Here is a 21,131-nt window from a genome sequence, read left to right on the forward strand (position 1 = left end):
AATAACTGTCATAGCCCAGGTTCCTCAATCAGTACCTGTCCATTCTCACAGTGCTGCGTAGCCTGCAGCTCGTAGGGTGGCTCCACAAAGTAAAGCGAGTGTCGAGGGAACCCTGGGATTATGTTACTCAGTTGGAAGCCAAACATCACCAGCCAGCTCTTCACATCTACAGCATCAGATAAAATGCAAATGACATTTTTGAATGGCAAATTCATGCAGGGTAGCCAGGCCATCATGTGACTTATTTGAAAAGGAATTTTTCAAAGACATCGGTATGCAAAAACATGTTGCAAAAACAAGTTTTTTAGTACCTGTACCAGTACTTAAAAAAAAGAAACTGTGACACGTGTATAAAGTATACTGTGCTCTATTTTTTTCTTACCTGTGACATAATTTTTCACATCTAACATGTCACTGAGGGGGTTGTTGTTTTTGAACATGTACAGATTAAATGGAGCGGGATCTTTCCCAATCTTGGGCCACATGCTGTAGTCAGGCGAAGTCCAGCGCCCAGCCAAGACATCATAGTCACGCTGAGTGAAGTGGACCAACTTGGTCAGGGCATCATACAGACCACCATGAAATCCGACCACTAGCTGGAACTCCGGGTTGGAGTCCAGGTAAACTTCCCCGTATGCTGTGTATTGCACCTGAGTGAATGGAGCAGCGGCGTGTTTTTGGTATGAGGACACTTGAAAATGACATAAAAAAATTGTACTGATCAAAATTTTGCATTTCCATTACCTGTTTGATCATCTGTCCATTGCTGCTAAAAACAGCCAACGGTGTGCCAGTGTTGTCAGATGCGATGTAGTATTCCTCTCCACTGCTTACCTCCATGGCAAATACATGGCCCTGAAATAAAAGAGATGACATTTGAAGCGAAAATATTTTCAAATCGCTTTAACCTTGTCGCTCCAACGTTCAGCATTAGCCTTTCCCAACACAAAGGCCTCGCCTTCTGATTATTTATCAAGATTTGTCATTCGAGCATGTGACAAGAACAGTTTCAGAAGCATAGAAGCATTTTTTGAACAGTGAAAAAAGGTTGGTGGGGACATAACTCAGAGCCATTGCACTTTTGTATCATATGTCTAATACAGGGGTGTCAAACTTGTTTTTTTGCGGGCCGCATTGTAGTCATAGCTTCTTTCGGAGGGCCATTATGACTGTCAACCCAAATAAATGTATGAGCACCTCATATTATATACAGTAAAAACTACAAAACAAACTGACACATAACTCGTTTTCAAATCAGACGAGTAAAAACTGGTAAAAAAAAATAGATATAATTAAAAGTGAAGACAATTTGCAATTCTAGTAATGACACACGAATTTCATGCACAATTTGTCTTTTGTCTTTTGTCAATTTGTTTATGCGGGCCACATAAAATGATGTGGCTGGCCGTATCTGGCCCCCGGGTCTTGAGTTTGACACCTGTGGTCTAATACAAATTCTAATAAAACTTTACAATGTGGCCAAATTTTCATCCATTGATGCGTAAAGATTTGGACTCCCTGGTGGTCAATGTGCATGTTTTTAGATATTCCATACTCCATGACCCACCCTGAATCATTCAAAATATATTTATTAACATATTGTCAATTCGATTCATCTTTTGGGTTCTTTACATTGCTGAACCTTGAGTGGACAAATTGAAGCAAATGCAGATCATAACATAAGCCCCATAAACTTCAACTGTAGGCACTAGTCACGATGACTGCATCGCTTAATCCAGTCTATGCTATCACTGATGCGGCCATCACAAGGTCAATAATTTAGACTCATCCAAGCATTTCATGTTTTACCATTCCACCATCATCCTTTTTCTCCCTATTAAAGGCTTTTTAAAACTATATCTTCACTGAAAATGCAAATAGGCATTGAGCTGACAAGGGTTTCATCCCATTTCTTGTGGCTATGATCCATTGTGTTGTGCATGTGAGCATGCTTAACTAAAGATGACTTGTAACACGGTTAGATCATGTAAACTTTGATAAACATGCATTCGTGTGTCCATACATTGATATACTGCAGCATTGGTAAAAGTTAAATAACCATTGCTATGTTTGGGAGAGATAATATCTGTACACAAGCACAGTTACCTGAAGATCATAGTAGAGTGATGAAATTTCTGAGCTGGAGTGGTTAAAAATGTGTGTCACCCTAGCAGGGTGGTTGAGGTCAGCGTAGAAAAATTGAAGGTGCTGTCCAAGGCTGTTCCTTGTCGAAACCCTGCGGCCCAATCCATCGTAGTGATAAACTACACTCCAGCCACCCGGGCCCCGATTGTAGGCCCTCAGCAGCTGACCCTTTGAATTGTAGTCAAACATGTCAGAACCACGCTGGCTGAGATAGCCATCCTCGTCCAAGCGGTACTGGACATCTCCCAGCCGCGTGATACGATCACGGAGGTCATAGCGCAGCGGCATGATGCGAGCGCTGTTCCCAGGGTTCAGCAGATGAAGGTTGCCGTTCAAGTCATAGCTGTAACGCCATGTTGACCAGTCGTTCACCTAGATAACAAAAACAGAAAGACCAGAGTCTAATGTCAGTGGCAGTTGCGCATAAAACAGAGCATCGCCCGTCCAGTGTCTGATAACACAAGATCATAAATGTGCATGCTATGAACTCTTGGATGATTCACCTTGACCCCAGTGAGCTGTCCGTCTCCATCATAATCATAGCGATACTGAGTGGTGTTGGCGTAGGGCCCGATTTTCAGCTCTCTCTTCACCACTCGTCCCATGCTATCGTACTGCACCGTCATCCAGTACATGAGGGAACGGAAGATCTCATACTGGACCTCCTTGATGCGTCCGTGGGTGTCGAAATGCTTACTCAGCGTCATAACAGCTGTAGTGATAATCTGATTGATGTCGTAGTAAATGACTCCAAACTTTCCAAAGTGCTCCACCTAGGACAGAAAGAAATAATTTATTTGTCATCCAAGGACCAAACTGGTACTACCAAATAATTTCCATATTTTAGCGCAAAGATGGCGCACCTTGCCGGAGATTTCATCATATCTGTAGAGATCCACAGGTAAAGGCGTTTCACTGATGACTGGCTTCATGCTTGCAATTCGGAAGCTGTTGTCGTGGTAGGTGTAGTCAAACCTTGCGTTGACCATTCCCTCCTCACTGAAGCGATAAATTTGCTTGTCGATGAGTGGGCCCATTTTCCGATATCGGATGGTACAAGAGAACCCGCCGCTTTGTAGATTGACCATCTTCAGCACGCCGGCCGTCTCATCGTAGCCAAAGGTCACAGCGGTGCTGTCGTACACAATCTCTGACAACTTGGCCAGCTTGCCGTACTTGTAGAGGACACGGCGGCCGGTGCCCAGGTAATGTGTGGCCTGAGGCCTGCCGTCTTCACTGAAGTCATGGATGATGGAGGCGTTGCTCTCTGGCGGGTTGTAAGTGTTACGGATGTATCCGATGGACACGTGTGTGAACATGGTGTGGCGGGCGACGCTTGGCATGGTGACAGCCGTGACCTGATTTGAGGTATCAAACTCAAAGATGTACTGCTTTTGGCTCTGCAGCAACAGCACCATGGACTGGACAAAAGGAATTCAAGAAGCAGTTTAAGTGAAATTCAAAGTAGGTACTTTTTGTTGCATAACGTAACAAATGTGATAACTTTACTTACTTTATCGAGGTAACTGTAACTCCAAACCTTCCCGTCCACAAAAGAGCGGGACAGGATGCGGCCATGGGGATCAAACTCAGTTCTCTCGCTCATGCTCCCCCTCTGCAAGCCAACAAGCTGACCGGTGGGTGAGTAGGACACATTGACCACTGCCAGGCTGCTGCTAGGCAACCACATAGCCGGCCGGCCCTGAGCGTCGTACATGATGCGTAGTGTAAATTTGCGATGATCATCGTAAATCTTCTCCGTGCGTGTGTTACGGTCAAAGTCAATGGAGAGGAGGTTGCGACCGTGTGCCTGGAGAAAAGTACACATTTACAAAGAATCCTTAGATCCATGACTTGGAAATATGTATTTGTACTGTTTAATGCGAGGTTTAAACTCACTCTTAGTTTCCTTCCAAACACTGTAATTTTCCCTTTGGTCTGCTCCTTACGCAGACGCCATTCAATGGAGTTTAGGCCATTGTCTGTGGGAAGTGTGATATTCCTGCGACCGATGGTTGGGCTGACATAGCCTGCCAGGATGTGGGGCTCTGTGTGAAAACTTATGCCCATTCCATTGGCGTACATCACTCTCAGGGTCCCATTGTTGCACATTTGGTAGTTGTTTCTTACTTGATCTTTAGAGGAGGGGGAAAAGGTCCATGTCATGAATGATTGCCAGACCATAATACAGTGAGTCCAATAAAGAGGGCACGGCAAGTGATATAGAACTGATTATCTCTTTCAGCATTCAACTCAAATCATTTTCCCAATGCCATAATTTGCAATAGCAGACACAACCATGATAGAACTGACATTGTAAGTATTTTATTATTTGAGGTTATTGCCCTGTGCCTGTCTTTTTTTTTTTTTTAATACATCTATCCTTAACTGTTAATTTTCTGCATTAGCATTATTCTTTGTTTTAACCTCTGTCAGGAATATTCAACAGCAATCAATTCCACCAGTGGCTGAATTCTTAATGATCAGTTAACAGACAGCAATGATATGATATAGATAGCATATGGTTTTAAATGTATTCATGTTCTTCCTACACAACCACATACTGCATTTGTGTTATGAAATTGGACCTGCTACAAAAAAAATATATATATCACTAACCCAACTGGATCCTATTCTAACAATCGTATTTGGAATAAAATCTGACATCTCTCTGCAGCCCTCTATAGTCCTTATCACCACTATGTAATGAATCACTGGCAAACACAAGAATGGAATCAGATAAGCCCACGTCTAATGTTGAGCTTAAATTCTCTCTCCCAGGACTGAGAACACACATCTTAATCACAGTGAAGTGACTGAAAGGGAGATAAAATTGTTTTGGGCTCAGTACTATCTGGCAGATAGGAAAGGGGAAGCGTGTTCTTTTTCATTTATAAAAGGTGAGAGGGATCAGCTGGTGCCTCCCTTTGAAACTCCACCATAAATGACAGTAATCCATAAGACCAATTTGTAATAAAGCTCCAGGCGCATTTTAACAATGCCTCAAACTGACAAGTGAATGTTTTTTTCCCACTGACTTGGCAGCAACAGCCCTTAGATAAATCTTTTCTGCACCGTCTGCCTGAACAAGCTCGTAATAAAACAGAAGCAATGGAGACGGAGGAGGGGTGAAAGGGAGAGAAATGAGACCTTGAGGGCTGAGGAGAATTTGCTGCGCAGGAGTTAATGAAGAGAACGAGAAAGAGCAGAAGAACGGGAGATGGTTAAGTGAGTATGTCACCAGAGAGCTGCACTGAAAACCCACACAGGGTGGTGGAAACCATAAATTACTTACAGCTCTCTGAACATCTCTCACACCACAACACAGGTGGAGCATCACCGAATACATCTCAATCGTATTCGGCCCAAGGCCTTGGAGCCTTATAGCACGTTGTTCGCTGTCACAATACTCACATTGCTCAGAGGGTCAAGTGACAATTCCTTTCCTTGTTCTTCAGCTTTGGCCATACCAAATACAGTAAGCCAAGGGAAAATGGGATCGAGCCGAGAACTTTATTTTTATCTTTATGCTGAATGGGATTCACTATTAATGAATGTGACACTGTGATCATATTCAAATACATAGCGGAATAATAAAAAAAAGGTAATTCAATACGTTCTCTCCAATTCAGAGCCATGAGCCCACATTTCCTGTTCACTTGCTTTATTTGCATTACCTTGGACCACAGTGTACGAGGCTTCCACAGAGGAAAGGTTGGTGATAACAGTGACGTCGTCATCTCTGCTGGAGCTCTCAATATCAATGGTGATAGAGCGTTCAATTTCACGATGGAGACTCGTAACCATGCCCGTGGGGTACGTCACATTGGTCAGGCGACCCTCGCTGTCATACCTGAAAGATGAGACATTTCATGGGATCAATACATGTGTCGAAACAGACCTGGCCTCAAACATTCAGTATGTAAAAGTGGTTAGATGCAGTACTTCAGTGAGCAATAGCTTTGACAGGCCTTTTAAGCTTTTGACTGTAATTTAAAACCGGCCACTAGGGTGCAGTATAATACTGCGTAAACAGTGTCGGAAGTGCATGTGGTTCTCTTCGATTACAAGAGAGAGGTGATGCAAAAAGAAGTCAACTCACTGGTAAAACGTGGTCCATCCAGTTTCATCAGCTTTGGTGGCGAGCAGGCCTGTGCTGCCGCTGTAGCCCATGAGAGCCACCTCTTGGCCCACCGCTGACACACTGCGTAATCCTCCGCTAGGGTCCAATCCGAGAGTCACCACTTGATTCTCTGGGAGGAGCACCAGCCGGAGCAGGCCGGCTCCCCCTCCCTGGCCTAGGCCTTCCCTCCTTACTTTGACTGTATTGTTGCAATTGTCAACCAGACTTGCCAGTTCTCCGTCAGCACCGTAGGTGAAGTTATAGAGCGGCTCTCCCGTCACAAGACTAATGGTTTGGATGTGCTGCCCCTCCCTATTGAATACATACAGCTCCTGTTCCCTGGGTGATGCCACCTCATATCGCGCCCCACCAGATCCCCCAAAAGCTGGGTTAGAGACGGCAGGTCCGGGCCGATTGGCTCGAACGGCTCTGATTCGTATGTTGTTGAGGTCTGCTATGAAGAGCGTCCCGTCAGGGGACACTGCCAGGGAAGTAGGAGAGTTCAAGCCAGCATCTGGGGCATAGCCATCGTCGCCGTAGAAGCAGTTGCAGTTGACGTCATTCTTGCAGTCACAGTCGGAGGCAGCTCCAGCCAGAAGTGAGATTTCTCCGTTAGTGCTTACCTAAAAGACAGATATAGTGTCACCACAAAGGACACAAAAACTGCCACCTTGAGGAATATAAAGAATGCACAAGACAGACAGGACATACCTGTCGAACTCGGTTAATCTTTTTCTCATCGGTCTCGGCGATGTAGAGAATGCCAGTGTGAGACAGGGCGATGGCTGTGGCACTCTCAAGGGCAGTGTGAATTGCCAGTTTGCTGAGGCTGTAGTCAATCCCTGGCACCTGACAATGCATAGGTCGACCTGCTATGATGCTCACCTGTCAGGACGACAATGAAAACACGTTTACAACCTAAAGCGCATTAACTCCAGAAATACATCAAATTCATTTGTCCTACAACATACTATTTTGAATTTTTCCTTTGGAAAAATGGAATAAATAGTAAGTCAAGCAGCGTTTGAGATAGCATCGTGTTTGACCTTATAGGTTCGGCTGCAGTCGAATATTTCTTGGTTTTGGAGAGATTGTTGTACAAACCTGATGGTTCTCTGTAATGCGCAGAATGACATTGTTCTCCAGGACGTAGAGAGAGTTGTCCATAGGGTTCACTGCTAAGTCTGTGGGCCACTCCAGGCGTACCTAGCGTGCAGATACACAAGTTTAACGTCAGATAATCTACAGTACAAAATACAATACTAATGATGACAATTTGAAAAGATGCCAAGTTGTGGCATTATTTTTTTAAGTAAGTGCAGTCCTTACTCTCCTATCATTCAGTCACTTATCCGTGGACTCTTTAAAGGTCCCTAAATCAGAACGTCCTTTACCGGCTGGCTGCGGTCCACACAATTGTCATAGCTCAGCACTCACAAAGCGGTTAGATCATCATCCATCATGCCATCACCTTTCGCATCTTCCCCACTTCTGAGTGATTCTCTTACCTGGCTCACGTCCATGCTGGTGTCACAGCTCAGTGGTCGCACGGCAGTCAAATCGTTGGCTCCCAGTAAAGTGGAGATGATACCGTTTTGGTCCACCTTCCGGATCATAGTGGCGTCCACAAAGTACATGAGCCCATTTTTATCTACGGCAATACCTGCAAATGCCAAGGGAGAGCTGTGAATGAGGACTCATAACTCACAATTCATGACAGTGGGAGACATCTTAAGTCAATTAAAGCCCAGTCTTTCTACCTGCAGAAAACGGATAGCAGCTCGCACTGCTGATTCGCACAATTTCTCATCGGATAAGAAGGACCAAAGTGATTCAGTGATGGAGTGGCTGCTGAACTTTTTGATAAGTGTTAGTTTTGGGATGAGTCATCAACTGAGGAAGTGAGTGAATGCTGTTCCCAAAGGAAAATTCGAAATTGCAAGTAGCTTTTTTTTTTTTTTTTCAAGGCACCGACTGTTTTCCCACCACCCGCTTTTCACCCCGATTCCCGGCCTTGACTTTTTTTTCTCCATTTGCTCCATTTTTTTCCTTTAAGTGGTGCTGTGTCAGCCTTACTAGTCCAACAGGCGAGCATGCTCCAAAATATCTTCTGGAAGAGCAGATGGGGGCACAGCAAAGGGCACACAGCAAATGAGAAACACAGCCAGGGAAAGATAGAGCAAATATTGTATGCACAGACGGTGGTGACAGGTAAGAGTGACGCATTCTCTCTTTTTTAGCTCTCCAATCAGCTGTAACACGCATAGGTACACCTGTGAACTCATTACGGTATATGCTACATGGCAGCATTAGTGTCACTGTAGGGAACTGTGACGACGTGACACCCTTGACAGTTTGGTGTCATTGTTCATAGATCCAATAATCCACTAAAATGATTCCATTACAGTATTAAGTTTTTCATTAACCTGATTTATGTCCTGCTTTTGTCGTCGCCCTGCTAAGTTACGGACAAATTGTATGTCGAAGAAAACCGCAAAAAACAAGAGCATCGTGAGCACACACCTCCCCCAAGGCTTAAACATGAGTTTCCTGTTGAAATTAGCGGCTAAATGACTATGAAAAAGGATTTTACTTTTTTACTGTAATACAATTCAACAAATTATTTTGACTTCATCATACTTATGGGTATGATCACGTTGAATGGAGAACTTCATTCAATAAAAAATACCAATCTTTATGAAAACAAAAGTTATATCAAAATGAAATGGAAAAGCGACTTCTATAGCAGAAGTAATGAAAAATTGCAATACAGCAATCTTCATGCATTGTGCACCGAAATGATGGACACAATGGCTTGCATGAATAAGCGCCTTTGCTAAAGTGAAAATAATGAAAACCATTACCCGCAGTTATCCTCATTCATCATCTGATTACATACAAATCTGAAGAATGAGATCAATCAGAATAAATGAATGTAATGGCGGCTCTGTAATCATGACTAAATATACCGTTTGCCAGCTCCACATGGGCTCATTGCACTTCTGCTGAGCCGCTCACCTTTTGGGCTCATAAGTGTAGCTTCAGTGGCTTTGCCGCCATCGCCGCAGCGTTCATCAAAGGGCAGACACTGCTCTCCCGTTCCAGCCACAACCTCAGCATTGTCAGACAGCAGGCGGCCGCCTGTTAATGAGCGAACTCTGTAAATTCTTCGGGAGTTGGTGTCTGAGATGAACAATGCCCCAGATAACGGATCAACTGCCAGGAAGTACTTATTGGTCGGGTTATTACTGTTGGGGATGGAAAAAAAAACAGTCATCATGTTAGGCTTTAATAGCCTTAATTTTGCATTATCAATCACAGTTTCAAGTACTTTCACTTGTATTACAGACATGTTGGATAAAACCATCCTACCTGTGTCTAAAATCTTTGTTCCTGCAAAGAAGAAACACAAAATAAAGCAATTATTAATCAAAAAGGTCTGTACGCGTCTAACTGATAATCCCCCAACATTTTGGTTTTCTTACACTAACATTGACTTTAATGTGCTGTTTTTACCTTAATTCTAGGATGCCAGTGGTGTTCATGGATGGAAAAACCCTGCGTACAAAGTTGAGGTCCCCCACATAGAGACTGCCATCGATGCCCATCGCCAAGGCAACCGGTGCGAGTAGCTTGTTCCCATCCGCAAGGCCGTTACAACTGGGGCAGGAGATGCTTCGTCTGCGACCGTTGCCCATAACGCTGCTGATAACAGGAGGCTGCTCCGTCACAAAGATGTTTTCTCCGCTTCCCTTATGAACAATGCCTGCACATGCAGATAATAAAGATCATAAGTGGTGACTTCACACATCAGTGAGTGCTATTCAAATATCTTTAAGATTATAAATATAATAGATTTTTCAATTATTTTTTTTTGTTCCACGCTATTTATGAGCAAATTGGGAGATTTCCACCACACACATCCAAGAATGGCAGACTCTTGTCTACCTGCGCCTTGATCAAATCCACTAAAATTTCGTTACACCTGCGTTTTGTGAGTCCAAAATCTAGTCTGCTTTTTGTGACCAATTTTTCACGTGACCATCTGTCAGTACGCCCCATGAGGCGCGACGCAGTCTCAAACTCAGTAAACTTGACTTTCCCGGGCACAATGAAGATGCATTCGTTTTTATGTTGAGTGCAGAGGTTTCATTACGCACCATTGCACCGATGATATGACTAACTATGTAGCTAACATTTAAAAGGATACACATTGCATATTTAATTGAAATGAAATGACTTGGCACACTTTGATGTTGTATAGCATGAGTGGATATGAAACCAAGCAGAAAATATTCATAACTGTCGAGGAGAAACTATCACCTGCAATTCACATATTTCAAGCAGTGTTAAGGTGAAACTGACACATATTTGGAATAACTCTAAAGGTGTCATAAAAAGTCAACTGAATCTGAAGATAAAGTCTCCACTCAATATGCTTGCATACTTACTGCTTCGTGTGTTGAGTATATGGTGCTTGTCCAGTGACCAGCCACCGAGATTAGTGGAATCCAGTTCATAACCTTGCAACATGGCAGTCCTTTTCTCCCATAAAATGAGACTTGCACATGACTCGTACTCGTAGCCCACAGACACTGCGTATTTGAAAGTTAAGGAAACAGAGGAAATAGGTGAGACAAAGAAAAGTGCTGGATCAATACGAAAAAAAACCAAGAGCAAAACCTCACCCCACCAAAGCTAGTTAGCACCTTTACCTAACTCTGCAATAACACCTTACTAACACTCTCAAATGCTGCTAAATCAATCGGAAATTGTGTTAATTGGATTGATTGCCTGGAGGACCTTTAAAATTACAGGCCATACTGACTGTTAAAAAAAAAAAATTCTGCCCGGATTCACAATTGAGGATAGGTATCTGATTCAGGAAAGGGTAAAATAGTAGTGGGTTGGGCTGAGTTAAGATGCTGTATTTATTTAAGACAGACGCCACTGCATATGAGGAAATACAGTATTGGATGGAAAAATGTGGTTACACGCTAACTCGGAGACAGGGTTGCAGTAAAGGGGAGCAAAGAGAACCAGGAACCATGATTGACACGGGCTCAAGTAAATAGACCTTTTAATTTGTGACTTTAAAGTGCCGGGGCCTAAAATGATACCAGGGGTGGCTTCCTTTTCCAACATACCTATGCTCATATCTGATCACAGGAAAATCTACTCAACCACAAAGATGCTTGATAAGAGTTGACATTCCTGGAAAATTATGCATCAAGAAGTAAAAGGGTTTCCCCAAATGAAGCGCTTTAATGATTATAGTCAATGGTGGTGGTGTCTGTGCTTTCTTGGGCTGACAAGTGATTGTGACAGCAGAATGTAATATCAGCGAGGACTCCGCATGCTGCTAACTCACTCTGATGGCTAATAACCCTTCTCCAAAGTTCCGGCTGACTGGTTGAACCAAATGCAGTCTCAATGAAAAATAGACATAGGAGAAAAGGCCACTTAGCTGTGGCTATACTGCATAGTGGATTGAGGCTGAGTTTCTGGTGTATAATCTCTCTTTCAGGCTCCCTAATTAGAACTCTCTCACCCTGTCATACCCCGTATGCCATTACTGGCAAAGTTTCTAATCTTCTGAGTATGTGTAAGGTTTGGAAGAAAAAAAGCCCTCGTCCCTTTGCAACTAAAATTCCTCTCGTCCCCTATACTCACCCACAGCCTCGGAAAGGCCGTAGACCCTCTGTCCGTACGCATCAGTCTTATCCCAGATGTAAGTGTAGGCCAAATTAGGCGAGGCATGGAACCACTTCTGAAAGAGGTGGCCCTCCACCGCCACCATAAGGTGAACTTTGAGGAGACCCATGGACACCACGGCAGGGGTCATGGTCACCTTGAGCAGGGAGCGGTATCCCTGTGTCCTCGAACTTAGGTAGCACAGCTTTAGACTTGTGCCAGGCAGCTCGATCTGCTCATGCAGCACCTGGAAGACACAGAGAGGAGATGACAAGAGAAAGGGATTAGGGGAGGGATTAGCGAGAGGGGGGAATAATGAAGGTCACGGTTCCACTGACGGCTGAGGGACAGAAGCAGGGAAAATATAAGGAAATAGAGAAGGAGGAAACGAGGGAAAGAGGGAATCTTTTGAAGCGAAAGTAGAAAGAGAGCCATAAGGCAGGCATAAGGGGAGCAGGAAAGGAGCGAGGGAACCCGAAGGAGGATTAGCCGGCTGCCAGGGGTCAGTGGTACTGCACCTGTGTCTCCGGTATGATGGGTTTCTCCCCTGGCTTGGAGCTGAAGAAGGAGGAGAGAGGGGAGGCAATCACAAGAGGATCAGGCCTGATGAAGCCACTCAGGTCACAGCCAGGGATTGTGTTCTCTTCTGTCTTAAGCACCACAGTGTCCATAGCATAAAACTGGCTCCAGGGCAGCCACACGGTGCGCTCCTGGCTCAGGAAGGGGGCGCGTTCGAATCGCAGGGTCAGTGATGCACCACCATTAGCTATCAGGTCAAACCTGGAGAGGTTTGCAAGGAGAGGACGGCAATGAGGTACAGATGGGGAGCGCTGCAGAGGATGAAATGTTACACGGACTAAAACATGACAGTGCTTCTCCTTATACAATAAGTATACTGCTGCTTTAGGAATAATTCAACAAACAAACCCTGGAATAAAAGTGAAATAAATCCATCTGAAGGCAAGATCCAAGAATGTCACGTATTTATCTTTTCTCAGCTGTTCTTCTTGCTGTGAGTTTATTGTAAAGATGGAGATAGAAAGCGGATCTTATTGTAAGAATAACCAACAGGAGGTTTGTTTCTGGAAATGCTGTGAACAGATGACTCCTAACAACTGGAAGAGAATAGCATTATTCTATGACACATTTATACCGAAGCCGAAGAAACTGCTCCTGAAAGCCAATGTCACTTGTTATGATAACACACATTTGATGTTCGGATGTTTCAACATCACGTTCATCAAACTGAAGAATGCTGCAAAGAAAGCACTGCGGAGGGGGAGAACAATGCTTAATAGACCTAAGAAAAGAAAATCTGAATTTGTTTAATTGATAAGTGGAGGTCAGTCTGAAGAACAAATAAATTTGAATTAGATTCAGCAACCCACAGCCTGATTCAAATCCAATTCAACTTGTAGGAACCCACTTGACCCTGAAACCACGTCATTTCTGCAAAAGGAAAGGAAAAGAACTGCTGAGGGTAAGTTAGCAAATTCAACACAAATGTCAACAGATGGAAATTCAAAAAGTAGCATCTAGTGAAAGGATTGTAAAGTTGAAGGACATTGGAATAAGCACAGCTCAGGATGAAATGTTTCATGGGAACAATTGTAGCAATGTTGATTGGCTTCAGTTCCAATTTTAAACCTCTTCAAACACGAATTTTGTCAATAATAGGAAATTTACTTTTGGCGACCAGATAGTAATTAATGTATGAATTTTCACATGCAATTCTAATGCTGTCCTTCTCTCTACTTATTTCTTGCCATGTTGAATCAATAAGCATTTTCCCATGAGATTGCATTCTGTATTTGCGTTTTGCAATCATAGTCTGTCAATCTGGCGATTTAGAATCTAACCCAATGTAATGCAATTTCAACTCTTTTAATTTGATCAATTTTAATGAGGTAGTTTCTACTGTTCAACAAGGATATCTAGCGTACATACATTCCATCCTGTCGCGTCAGCGTGTATCCATAGTGGGGGTAGTTGACAAAAGACACGTTCACCCCCACCAGAGGCGTTCCATCTGTCGTCAACACCTGACCTCGGATAAGAGATGCCAAACTGGAAAAAGACAAAAGAGAGAGAGAGGGATGGGTAATGGATGAGCCAAACCATTTATCATTTCATTTGATTAATTGCTCCAGCTTTCAATTATTAATTTGCCCTTTTATCTATGTCACTGGTTTTCGACCACTTATTAATTAGCCACTATCAACAGTCCCTGCAATCTAGATTACTTCCTGTCAATCTCATAAACACACCGTGACGACAATGATGAACACACCTTTTTTTTATTTTTTTTAATCACTTTTACGTGAGGGTCTTGTAAAGTAGTATTTTCTCTTTCTACATGTATATATATATATATATATATATATATATATATATATATATATATATATATATATATATATATATATATATATATATATATATATATATATATACATATACACTTATATATATATATATATATATATATATATATATATCCTCTTATATGTGTGTGTGTATATATATATATATATATATATATATATATATATATATATATATATATATATATATATATATATATATATATATATATATATATATATACACACTTCAAACTTCTTACAACTGCAGAAGCTCCTGACCTACTCTGCTTTCGTCTCTTGTAAAATATGAATTTATGAGCATACACCTAGAAGTTCGACTCATCGTGAAACCACACTATATCATTGTAAATCCCCCCAAAGGCTGATGGTATTCTCTACATATACTCGTGGGAGTATGGAAGTACTGGTGGTGTTACTTCCAGTCAACCTTTCCCTGTAGCCCCAATTGAGAGCTAGTACATCTGTACTCCCAGTGGACATACTTCTCGACAGCGTATCCACCAAGGTAATTTGTCCCTTGCCATTATTTTTGATGTAATATTCATGAACAAAATCATATGGAGCTGGAAAGTGCAAGAGTTGGAAACCCCAGGATGACGTTTCTACGCTCTCGTCATTTGTTTACCCTGACAGCTCTTAGTAATACAGTTAAACAATCAACACAGTACCAACCAAAGCGGTACGGTTTGTTTATTTGCACCTTAAATAGTGCAGCCTTGATTGTATTAGAGGTAACTATGGTCAAATGTGCTACAAAAACATATTTAAAGGCTAAGTAAAAAAAGGTTATATCGCAATATGTCCTACCCCAATTAATCGCACAGCGAACATCACGTGATCAAACCCAGTAACAAATGCGCTGTGACATTCGGAATGCGAACCCAAGGGCACTTTGATCGCAATTTGAGTCGACAGTTGCATGATAAAATGTCATCCCCCTTGGATTGATCATAACAGGTAGATTCATATGATTAATTCTTATTCCACAAAGCAGATTTTTTGTCCTGAGTTCCACTGTAAAAGATTAGCTTCATTGCATTTAAAAACCGAGTGCTGAATATGAAGACAGTAAAACCCATGGTATAAATTATTTCTATTACCTTTCAGAAATGATTACCTTCCGAAGAGTTGCTGTATTTGGTAGTTTGGTAAAGAAGGTGCTGTGAGTGAAACTAAAATTTCCTTGTCAGAGTGACTACTCATGCATTGAATTTTGACATCTAGAAACAGCTACAAGTTGAACCACAGCCACTTTGCACCAAGAGGAAACATTTGAAGTGACACTGGCATCTGAATAGAATCCCAAGGTAAGAGACCCAGATGGAGAGATTACACACAGTTTAACTGGCTCGGGAATTTCTTTAGGTCCCTCAGGAGAATGTGCCGTTACTGAACTGTTTTATCTTATCTGGTCTGCTGCCACTGTGACCAGAGTCCAGATAATTGTGGATGGGTAAATGACACTGATGTACTATAGCAACACTCGGTGCAGGTTTTATTTGTAGATTTTGGTTTTAATGCTTAAACTTACTTTCTTTGAATGAAATATATCACTAGCCAGTCAGTTCTGCATGAAAGGAAAAGCTCCCCAGTCAGTGACATAACCACAAAGGACAACTGGAACAGCTACCAACATATGATCATGTCATGGAGATACTACATTTCGAGAAAGGAAGGTTCAATGGAAGTGAAACGCCAGATCAGTGTTTGACGGTTCTTTCTCACCTGGAGTTGAACGGGTTTTCTCCAGGAATGACATGGGTGCCATCTCGTGACACGAGCATCTTGACGCGGTCATAGAAGGAGTGGACACGGGTCTGGGCCAAAGGGATCTGTTGAATGACTTGCAGAGGGTCCCTGGAACCCCGGCACAGTGGACTGTTTTGACATGGACTCTGGATACAGCAATCTGGGTCCATGCAGTCGGTTAGTCCATCTGACAGAGACACGGAAGACACAATGAATCTGTTGTAATGAATCAAAACTAATTCTATACAAGCTTGTCAGTATTTTAACAAATAAATGTGATCATTATTTATAATGGCTTCGTGTTTATCTTAAATTACGAAATAATCTTTTCAACTCTCTGTAAACATTTTTTATTTTGTGGAAAATGGAAATCAATATCCCTGCATGTTTTTTTTGTTGCTTGCCCTTGATCACCTCCTTCGTTGTCCTTGTTGTCGGCGCAAGAGGTCTCCATGGCAACACTGCACCCAGGGCCCCTCCAACCGGTTTGACATTCACAATGCCAACTCTGCTGTCCCATGGTGCATTGCCCATTCCCATTACATAGGTTAGGACAGCCATCTGGGTAGGATAAGGAGCAAGATAAGAGAGGTCCAGGCAGGTGGGATGATGACAGAGAAGCAGGACGAGGTCTTATGCAGTCGGACATGTGCTCCCGTGGTTTGACTGACAGATGAGTTTCATCAATAAGTAAATGGTAGAATGGTGTAAGTATCTATCGCTTAATAACCCAATTCATCACCTCAATTTGAATATAAACAGTATTTTACTATTTGTGACTGTTGTCTGTTCCTCTCTCACTTCAGAATCAGTGCATGTAATGGGATTTTGATGGCCTGGGAGTAATGCTTTCAGATGGGACAATACAAGTGTATTCAATTAAATGTGAGTATTCGCATGCATGTGTATGCATAAATGGACGCATCCTGCATAACATGAATTTTGACTGCTCTAACCTAAGACCCTAGCCAAGAGTGCTTTGCCACTAGCATTGCAAAGCTATCATCAATTTAACAAGATTGAGTGAAAATCAGACATTCAAAGCAATAAGGACTTTGCATAATTCAATACGGGTTGTCAAAGGATGATTAATGGAAACAAAGTGACGACAACAGCAAGGGGCAACATGTCAAAAAGCGCCACTATATACATTGTGTCCTAAGTGTAAACTGTATAACAACACCACCATGAAAATAAATTGTGGAGTATTACAATGGAACTCCAGAGATGAGTATGACCATTTTTACATCGTTATCATCGACTCAAATGATCCTTACCAATATTGTCATGCTATTTAACAGTGTAAAAAGCTAATGGGAGCATTGCAACATGTTTTATTTTGAAAACCAACATTCTAAAATCAGCAGCACCTGTAGATTGATTGAACAAAATAGACTTTGCAAAGAGCAACAACCTGAAGTTTTTCAAACTCAAAGGGCTCTCTATTTGCAGACAGACAGATGCGGTCAAGCGTAGAAACTGGCACATCTTGATTTTTTGTGACGGCGCAAGTCTTGCGCATCTGTCTGTCTGTCTTGTTTAGCGTTCTAGCGGACGGAGGTATTTCATTCACAAATATGTGTGTTTCGAACCCTCGAAATCAGGGGGTGGGGTAGGGTTGGGGGTGAGGGTTGCCCTGAGATGGGCACCAACGATCCAGGTGGAAGTCTGTGCCCAAGTTCCTTGGCCAACTAACTATACATCATCTTCCTGTGGAGGTCTGCTTGCAGTTCCTCATGAAACTACTTTGCATATTTGGGTCTCCAGCAAATCAGGTTCTGCTTTCCGACATGTCAAGGAATGATCCTTTCGCGTGTCAGTTTTAAAGGGAACGAGCAGAGCTTCTTCCACTGGTTGTGCTCACGACCACAACATTGCAAAACACCTGTTTCTCACTGGGCCAAGTTACATGCGTCTGTGAAAATACCAAATGTGGCCTAGTCTGCCCATGGACAGATTTACGCCAAATTCTCAGTGGGCACAAATACAGAGCCCAAGCACTTTATCCAGGCGTTAGTCCTTTCTGCTTGAGGCTCCAGACCAAGCTGTTTGGTGTTGGAGGGATACCAGAGACTTGCAATTTTAGCACATATAATCCTTGGTCCCTGATATTTATAAATACATATTAAGATTTTTTTTTAAAACGGAGAAAGGAAAAAAAAACAAGTCAGTTTTACTTGCATGTGAGACAGTATTGCCTTTCAGTGAGCCTCCAAAACAGCCATCCAACTTAGGAAAAATGTAAGTTTCATCTTTCCAGCTCTGACTCAAAAAATGTATGTCACATTCTACCTTTCAGGAAATGTGACACTCAATGACAATGTTTTCTCCAGCAGCATAAAGAGTGATTTCCGCAATCCATAAGGAAACAAGTCTTCCTCAAGAGGATGGTAAAGGCAGGGTTGACCGATAAAACATGCACGCTTTCGCACTCAGTTCCAAACACACACACACAGTCACACTAGATATGAGCTTGAATAGTGTGACGGCACAGAGTGAGAAGGGCAGACTAACTGAATGAGAGATTATGAAAATGAAATGCTTTTCATGGAGTCCTTCTCTGTAGATTAATGAACACATTTTCACTCAAGTCGCAGTACAGGGTTTTGCCCTCTAACAAATCGCTACGTCAATAAAGCCATGCATTATGAATATAAATAGTGCAATCTAACCCGTGGCAGCAGCTAAATTAACAAGCGTTTCTCCTCGATTGGTATTCTATCATATGTCTAAACCACCAGCAGATAAGAAAAAAAGTCAACAAAGGACTTTGAGAAAGACAATGGGCCATCTTGTTTGAACAAGAAATGATTTTGTGAACGGACAGGGCGGGGAATGGTTAACGACCTTTGTTTTTTAAATCTATAATTATTATGACTAGTTTCTGCATCAGCGGACCATTCATGATTATGAACTATCAGGCTGAACTACTTTGTGGCTCAACATTGAACTGAAAGAACAAAGGCAGTTAGCAGTGATTGCCTATTAAATGCAGTTGCCATTTAAAGTAGTGATACTTATGAAACAACTAGACAGGACAATCCATAGTGGGCATTGATCGGCTTGCCTGGGCAGGCCAACATCGAGATGCTCTCTCTTTATTGCCAGGCCTCAGTCAATACCCACTCATACTAACTAGAATAAAGTGGGATTTTCAGAAACTATTAACGCCTCCCTCCCCACTAATGGAGCAGTTCTCCGAAATCCCCTCACAAGAAGAAGCTCCTTATGGGTCGGCACACCCGCGCTTTTGTGGTTGGCTGTGTGTGTCAGGGTGTATGAACAAAGATCATTTTTAAGGAGTGAGGGAGACGATAAAACAGACTGATAGATAGAAAGAATGAGAACAAAGTGAAAAAAAGAAACTACAACTTCACTGTGATAAAAAAAAAAAAAAAATCAGCATTGAATTTTTTCAGCCGCACCTATTCTAAAGGTCATACACTAAAGGTCATACATATAGTTTCGGGACTGCTGCATAAAGGTAGATCCGATAACACTGCACTTTTACAGTGACATTCTAAGCAAGCTGTAACATCATATATTCCTTTAGCTCATGTAGTTGAACTGTCTCCATTTTGCTTCATTTGTTTCACTAATTACTTCTACTCTATCTTTAACCCTGGCCTTTAACTTTTTTTTTCTTTTCCTGCACTGGATTTTCATATAAGCTTTTGCATTAAGTGCAGAAGATGAGAGGACGCTCTGATCGGTGCTCTGGGGACTCGTACTGCCACACAGTCTGCACTGAACCTGGCATCGGTTCAGATGACAAGCTCTACCTGTAAGGCAGGGGTTGATAACAACCTTAAATACTCAAAGAGTCATTTAATCTCAGACAGAAAAAAAAATGGGGAAGCCAAAAAAACATATTCATATCAAACGTGATCATAACAAAGCATCTTTTTAAAAAAACTGGGTGTAAAAAGAACAATAAAAAACTGTGTCGCATTAAGAAATCATTGAGCTGCTACCAAGGACATGCAGTCTTTTCTGTTTGTAACAAAACATTCAAAAAGAAGTTGCTTGGTAGAGGCTTGCTTTCAAATTAAATAGTCATTGTCTATTTGAGTCAAGTGTGTTGAAGCTGAAAGTGGGGGAGAGGTGCTGATGGAGAATGAATGCGCCTTTCCCAATTTGCAAGTCCAGTTAACTGCTGTGGAGCATAAAGTGTGCACCCAATTTCAATTAAAAAGTAATATAAATATATTTAATCTGCAATTTAATATAAATATATTTATATTTGCAAAATAAGAGCTAATTAAAAGTGTTTAATGTGATTTTTACTCCTGTTGTCACCACGGTAAGATGTCACCTTCATCTTCATAATTGTAAACTGTCATCTGTTACTTGGGGTTATACGACCTATGTTTATGTTTAAAATAGTTCATGTAGAGCGTGTCGTGCGTTTTCTACTTTCTTTGGAAATTCTTTTATTATTCCATGGTTCAAACGAGTAAAATAAAAAAAAAGAATTAACAAATCTTGCTGCCAGTTGTCGCACATAGGCGGCTGCGACGCATATTTTGAGCTGCATGAAGGTTCATAAATCAGTAACATTTTGTTTTTAATATTAGAAGAGCAGCATAATTGTCAAATTGAGAATATCATTTGGGAAATAAACAGGTTATCAGGTAAATCATTAGAGAACCACATGCAATAAACAACACAATATTAGTGATCCTAATAAATTTGTGATAGCTGTGACTAAAAGGTAAATTGAACCAGGTGAATTTATTGAAGAGGTCTAGAATTCAAGCAGAATTTGGATATGCGCATAGTGAGAAAATCCATTTCCGAACTGGTCCAACCATGAAAGGTGCCTCAAATATCTAAATACAAAGGCGCACAAACAATCAAAAGCTCTGCAATTTTTGCATCAGCTGCCTATGAATTTTTCCAATTACTTCAAATGTTCTTTCATCCTTTCATCGTTTTCTCCTTTTGTGAAGCAGCACAGCTTCACGTAATCCATGATTCGAATACCAAAGCTATTTATTAGTAGATTCTTGTGTATTTGTGTTACACGGGAA

At 41.8% G+C, this 21,131-nt stretch overlaps 1 protein-coding gene across 3 annotated transcripts in view; it reads right to left on the reverse strand.

The window, feature by feature from the left end:
- tenm2a (teneurin transmembrane protein 2a) overlaps positions 1 to 21,131 on the reverse strand; it is a 156,010-nt gene that overhangs the window by 2,360 nt on the left and 132,519 nt on the right. For 2 of the 3 annotated variants that reach the window (XM_085937078.1, XM_085937072.1), the window contains 22 exons: positions 16,513 to 16,659; positions 16,075 to 16,285; positions 13,910 to 14,029; positions 12,481 to 12,742; positions 11,942 to 12,209; positions 10,720 to 10,863; positions 9,785 to 10,034; positions 9,641 to 9,661; positions 9,287 to 9,516; positions 7,777 to 7,931; positions 7,373 to 7,474; positions 6,980 to 7,153; positions 6,248 to 6,891; positions 5,823 to 5,998; positions 4,045 to 4,280; positions 3,659 to 3,955; positions 3,009 to 3,566; positions 2,649 to 2,918; positions 2,107 to 2,517; positions 745 to 855; positions 383 to 650; positions 36 to 166 (listed from right to left, as the gene is read on the reverse strand). In XM_085937078.1, the coding sequence (XP_085793204.1) occupies positions 36 to 166; positions 383 to 650; positions 745 to 855; positions 2,107 to 2,517; positions 2,649 to 2,918; positions 3,009 to 3,566; positions 3,659 to 3,955; positions 4,045 to 4,280; positions 5,823 to 5,998; positions 6,248 to 6,891; positions 6,980 to 7,153; positions 7,373 to 7,474; positions 7,777 to 7,931; positions 9,287 to 9,516; positions 9,641 to 9,661; positions 9,785 to 10,034; positions 10,720 to 10,863; positions 11,942 to 12,209; positions 12,481 to 12,742; positions 13,910 to 14,029; positions 16,075 to 16,285; positions 16,513 to 16,659 (5,186 nt within the window). Of the gene's footprint in view, positions 1 to 35; positions 167 to 382; positions 651 to 744; positions 856 to 2,106; positions 2,518 to 2,648; positions 2,919 to 3,008; positions 3,567 to 3,658; positions 3,956 to 4,044; positions 4,281 to 5,822; positions 5,999 to 6,247; positions 6,892 to 6,979; positions 7,154 to 7,372; positions 7,475 to 7,776; positions 7,932 to 9,286; positions 9,517 to 9,640; positions 9,662 to 9,784; positions 10,035 to 10,719; positions 10,864 to 11,941; positions 12,210 to 12,480; positions 12,743 to 13,909; positions 14,030 to 16,074; positions 16,334 to 16,482; positions 16,660 to 21,131 lie in introns of all 3 variants that reach the window. The other variant, XM_085937066.1, reaches the window with a different exon arrangement.

Source organism: Syngnathus leptorhynchus, chromosome 2, assembly GCF_054491065.1.
Source record: "Syngnathus leptorhynchus isolate UIUO chromosome 2, UIUO_Slep, whole genome shotgun sequence".
NCBI classification, from domain to species: domain Eukaryota; kingdom Metazoa; phylum Chordata; class Actinopteri; order Syngnathiformes; family Syngnathidae; genus Syngnathus; species Syngnathus leptorhynchus.